This window comes from Akebia trifoliata, chromosome 2 (genome assembly GCF_017979445.1).
Source record: "Akebia trifoliata isolate Shusen 1 chromosome 2, ASM1797944v1, whole genome shotgun sequence".
In the NCBI taxonomy this organism is placed as follows: domain Eukaryota; kingdom Viridiplantae; phylum Streptophyta; class Magnoliopsida; order Ranunculales; family Lardizabalaceae; genus Akebia; species Akebia trifoliata.
In genome coordinates this window covers 5,210,145-5,214,996 of record NC_141376.1, presented here as the reverse complement: position 1 = coordinate 5,214,996, position 4,852 = coordinate 5,210,145, and the positions used below count along the sequence as shown (strand labels likewise).

Here is a 4,852-nt window from a genome sequence, read left to right as displayed (position 1 = left end):
TCTTTGCCTTCATGGTCTTTCTCTATTATCTATTCTTAAGGAGAAGAAGTAGTGCACGTGGTAACTGTAACAAGGCTCCTGAAGCAGGTGGAGCATGGCCCATCATCGGTCACCTTCCCATGTTAGCTCACCAGCCGCCCCACTTTACGTTAGGGGCCATGGCTGACAAGTATGGACCGGCCTTAATGATACGGCTAGGTGTACGTCGAGTACTGGTGGTAAGCAGTTGGGAGGTAGCAAAGGAATGTTTCACTACCAACGACAAGACATTCGCCACCCGCCCAACCACCGCGGCCATTAAAATTATGGGCTACAACCACGCCATGATGCCCTTCAGTTTTTACGGGCCATATTGGCGTGAAGTGCGCAAAATAGCCACATATGAGCTTCTCTCGAACCATAGGCTCGAGTTGCTCAAGCATGTACGAGTTTCTGAGGTTGACTTGTTTATAAAGCAGTTGTACCAATTGTGGGAAAAGAATAATAACAAAGGCAATGGTGTTTTGGTGGAGATGAAGGAATGGTTGGATGACATGACACTTAATGTGGTTGTTAGGATGGTTGCTGGGAAGAGATATTTTGGTGCTAGTGCTACATGTGAAGACGAGGAGGAGGCACGGCGGTGCCAGAAAGCCATGAAAGAATTTTTTTACCTACTAGGATTGTTCGTTGTGTCGGATTATGTGCCATTTTTAGGGTGGTTGGATGTCCAAGGTCACGAAAGAGCCATGAAGAAAACTGCCAAAGAATTGGATGATCTTCTTGAGAGATGGCTACAGGAGCATCGACAAAACAAATTGTCGAATAAGACACAAAGCGATAGAGACTTCATGGATGTGATGCTGTCAACTCTTAAGGATGAAAAGTTCTATGGTTATGAGGCCGATACCGTCAACAAGGCGACAAGCCTGGTACGTTTATCTTGCTAATTAAATCGAAAAGCATATGCTAAGATCAGGTTCTTCCTTTACACACAGTTAACTCACATTAGAGAAACTGTTTATTCTTATCCTTTCATCACAATTCACAGATGTTGTTGGACACACACGATAGATATCTATGGAAAACACCAGCATCAAACCACTGTTTAGGTTCTCTATCAAACTGACTCTTCAGATAAGAGGAAAACCACAGCTATCCTAAAGATCTGTAGCTGTCCTTCTCGGGATAGATTAATCTCAACTCAACCATCAGTTTGATGGAGAGCCAACGGGCAAGAAAAATCCTTTTTTAGCAAAAATTACTTGACAGACCCTATTGGAGGGGTTTCTTTGGAAATAGCCCCTAACTTTTTGGTGGTGTCTTGCTAGTCCATTTAGGAAACTTTTTCTATATAAATGGTCTCTCAACCTCATCTCACCTTATAATATTTTTGGAGTACTCAAACTATCATTTCTCATCTTCTTCAATTTTCCAACACCGATTGGAATTATTTCCAACAATTTTTCACAGTGAATGACAAATTGAGAATGATATATTCCTACGTTTGAACATTTAGATGTATTTTTTGATCTTTTTCATCGATTTGTATCAAAAAATGAAGAACGAAGTTAGGATTCTTAAATGTTAGAAGATTTTACTGTAATGGTTGATTTGAGCTTTTCTCGCAATTATAATATATAAGTCTTGGATATTCCAAGAAGATCCATTCAGTGTTGATATTCAAAAACCAAAAAATAAATAAAATTGAATCACATTTGCAATGTCAACTTGAACACTTTTTATTGCTGAGTTAAGCATTTTTTTTTTGATAAAAAAGAAAAAAAATATCAACAAATTTGTTGTCGAGATCAATATTTGTATTGTCTAGATCAAAAACTTTATTGTCAACATCTACACTTTTATTATCATAATCAATAATCGTGGATTTTCATTTGTATAGATCCATTTTGAGTGGGGAAAATTTTGTATAGGTACCTTTACTACACGATTGTGCTACTTGAAATTGGAAGGTAAAAGGACTATTGTAGTTCTAAGTGTTCGAGTTGATTTTTAAATACTAGAAACAAATTAAATTCGTTAACTTTTTAAAATAATATGGAGTAAAAGGCCTCAAAGGAGGAAAGCTTCCTTTGATGTGGCGTGGTCTGTGCGGGGTGAGTTGATGTATGTTTTGTATGGATAATGGAGAATCGTCGGATCACCTTCTTCTTCATTATAAGTTCATGCATGATACTTGGGCTCGGTTTTTTAAGCTATTTGAAACTAACTTGCTTACCTAAAACAATAAGGGATCTTTTCACTTGTTGGTCGTCAATTGGGTACTCGTTTGAGGGCGTAAAGAGGTTGCTGTGGAGTCTTACGTCATTCGCAATCTGTTGGGGTGTGTGGCTTGAGAGAAATAGACATATGTTTTTAGGGGAAACAGAAAGATTGTACAGATACGATCATATCCATTTTGGGTATTATTTTTGTTGGTCCAAACTCTATAAGGAATTTAGGGGGATTTCTTTAAGGATTTTATTTACAATATGGATGGGATTTGATGTATTTCTTGTGAGTAGCGTCCTTTTGTAAGGTGTTGTTAGGTTGGTCACCTCAACTGGCTTGGTGCTATTTTTGAATGAAATGCTATTTATTAAAAAAAAAAAAAAAAGGAAAGCTTCCTTGGAGATTGGAGCCATGGATGGTGAAGATTCAGGCTGTTCTATCCAGAGTAAACTTAAAAGTTCAACATATATGAGGGAAGCAAATTTTGTGGTTGATGGTTTAGAAAATTTTGCTATAAGTAGTCGTTTGCCTATCTTGTTAGAGTCTTAAGAAAACCTTCTCTTGTTTTACATGACATTTTTTTTTTTTTTTACTAGTAAACTAAGGCTATAAAGGGCTTCACCATGATTAAGGTTGAAAGAAACAAGAAGATTGATCCTCTAGAAGGACATGATACAATTCTGCACGAATATTAAAAGAAACAAAATAGCTGAAATTCTCACTATTAGTAACTCCCTTGTCCTATATGACTTGATTCCTAATCTAGATGATTTGGTCTGATTAACGGCCAGTGGATTCAATTGACTCCTCCTATAAAACGACTTTGATTGCGCCAAATTAAATTTTCTAACATTAGGGAACCAAGGTATGCCTTTCAGCCTTTATCCTATATGACTTAAAAGTTTCGAATTGGGTTAATCAGTCCATTCCAAAACTTCTATCCTATCAAAAGTGGTTTATAAACTAACATTCCATAATTCCTCAACTTATAAACTAGGTTAGAAGTTTCAAAATTGGTTGAGTTTTTGTGAGGATGGTCATCTCACCATAGAAATCACTCTCACAAAAATCAACCCATTAAGAAGCTTTTATCCTATATAGGACAAAACACTTTGGCTAGGACTTTGAAATCGAATGCTACATATAAAGGTGGTTAATGGGACAATAATTGTGACAAAATCTATGACAATGATTTTTTGTAAATCACTTTTGATGGGGTTAGAAGTTTCAAAATGGACTGATATTTTATAAGGATGATCTTTATGTTAAGGAGATTATCCCCGTAAAAATAAGTTCATTTTGAAACTTCTAACCCCAATTTGTAAACCACTTTTGATGGGGTTAGAAGTTTCAAAATGAACTTATTTGTTGTTAGGATGATCTTTATGATGAGAAGATCATTCTCATCAAAAATCAGCCCATTCCAAAACTTTTGACTTATACAAGACAAAAATCATTGTCATAGATTTTGTTACAATTATTGTCCCATGAATCGTCTCTTATATATATAAAGCCTTATAATTAAAGGTACGAGCTGGGTGGAGTCTAAGGATGGTATACAATTCTTATACCAGCATTAAGTGTCAAAAGAAATCTTATTTTCTTTTTTGGAGCATTGTTTTTGTTTGTTTTGCAGGCTCTAATCTTGGGTGGGAGTGGTACCACATTGGTTACTCTAACATGGGCACTTTCTTTACTATTGAACAATCGACATACATTGAAAAAGGCCCAAGATGAGATTGATTTCCATGTTGGAAAGGACAGACCCCTGGACGAAGCAGATATAAAGGACCTTGTGTACCTCCAAGCCATTGTCAAGGAAACATTGCGCTTGTACACGGCCGCTCCATTGTCTACACCACATGAGGCCATTGAAGATTGCACTGTAGCAGGCTACCACGTCCCTGCAGGCACACGCCTAATAGTAAATGTCTGGAAAATTCAGCGAGACCCACGCGTATGGTCCAACCCTATTGAGTTTGAGCCGGAGAGGTTTCTCACGAGTCAAGCAAACGTGGACGTTAGGGGACAGCATTTCGAACTCATCCCTTTTGGGTCTGGTAGACGAGCATGCCCAGGGATCTCATTCGGCCTCCAATTAGTGCACTTCACTTTAGCACGTTTGTTGCATGCGTTTGAATTTGCGACCCCATCTGGTGCACCAGTGGATATGACGGAGAGAGCTGGCCTCTCTAATCTCAAAGTAACCCCACTTGAAGTTCTAATCACCCCGCGACTCTGTTCTAAATTTTATGATTAATTAAAGGGCCACAATCCATAACAGGGTTCAGTACCTATAGAAAAAGATGTTATCTACGTGACACGTTTTTATTCAAGATCAATAAACACATTGGACTACATGCCATATTATTAAAAAGAAAAAAAAAAAGATTGGTTAGGAGCCCAATGTGTCTTAAACTCCTACCGAAATGCACCATGTAAACATTGTTCCTATTCTATTAAAATACTGGAATAAATGAGAGGAGTGATATCTGTCATACCATTATTGGAAATTCTATATTAATGTGAGCTTCATAAATCAATGTGACAAGTTATAGAAGTAATTATCTTATTTCTAAAGGGAACTCAACATGCTTATCTAGTACTGGTGGAGATTTTTTGGGCTGTTGATATATCTAAT

The 4,852-nt window shown here is 37.3% G+C and overlaps 1 protein-coding gene across 1 annotated transcript; it reads left to right on the top strand.

Moving 5' to 3' along the window:
* LOC147409028 (cytochrome P450 CYP82D47-like) lies at positions 1–4,586 on the top strand. Its single transcript, XM_086459063.1, has 2 exons — positions 1–911; positions 3,848–4,586. The coding sequence occupies exons 1-2, from the start codon at positions 12–14 to the stop codon at positions 4,469–4,471; spliced, it is 1,524 nt and encodes a 507-aa protein (XP_086315189.1). The 5' UTR covers positions 1–11; the 3' UTR covers positions 4,472–4,586.
* The last annotated feature ends 266 nt before the right edge of the window (positions 4,587–4,852 follow it).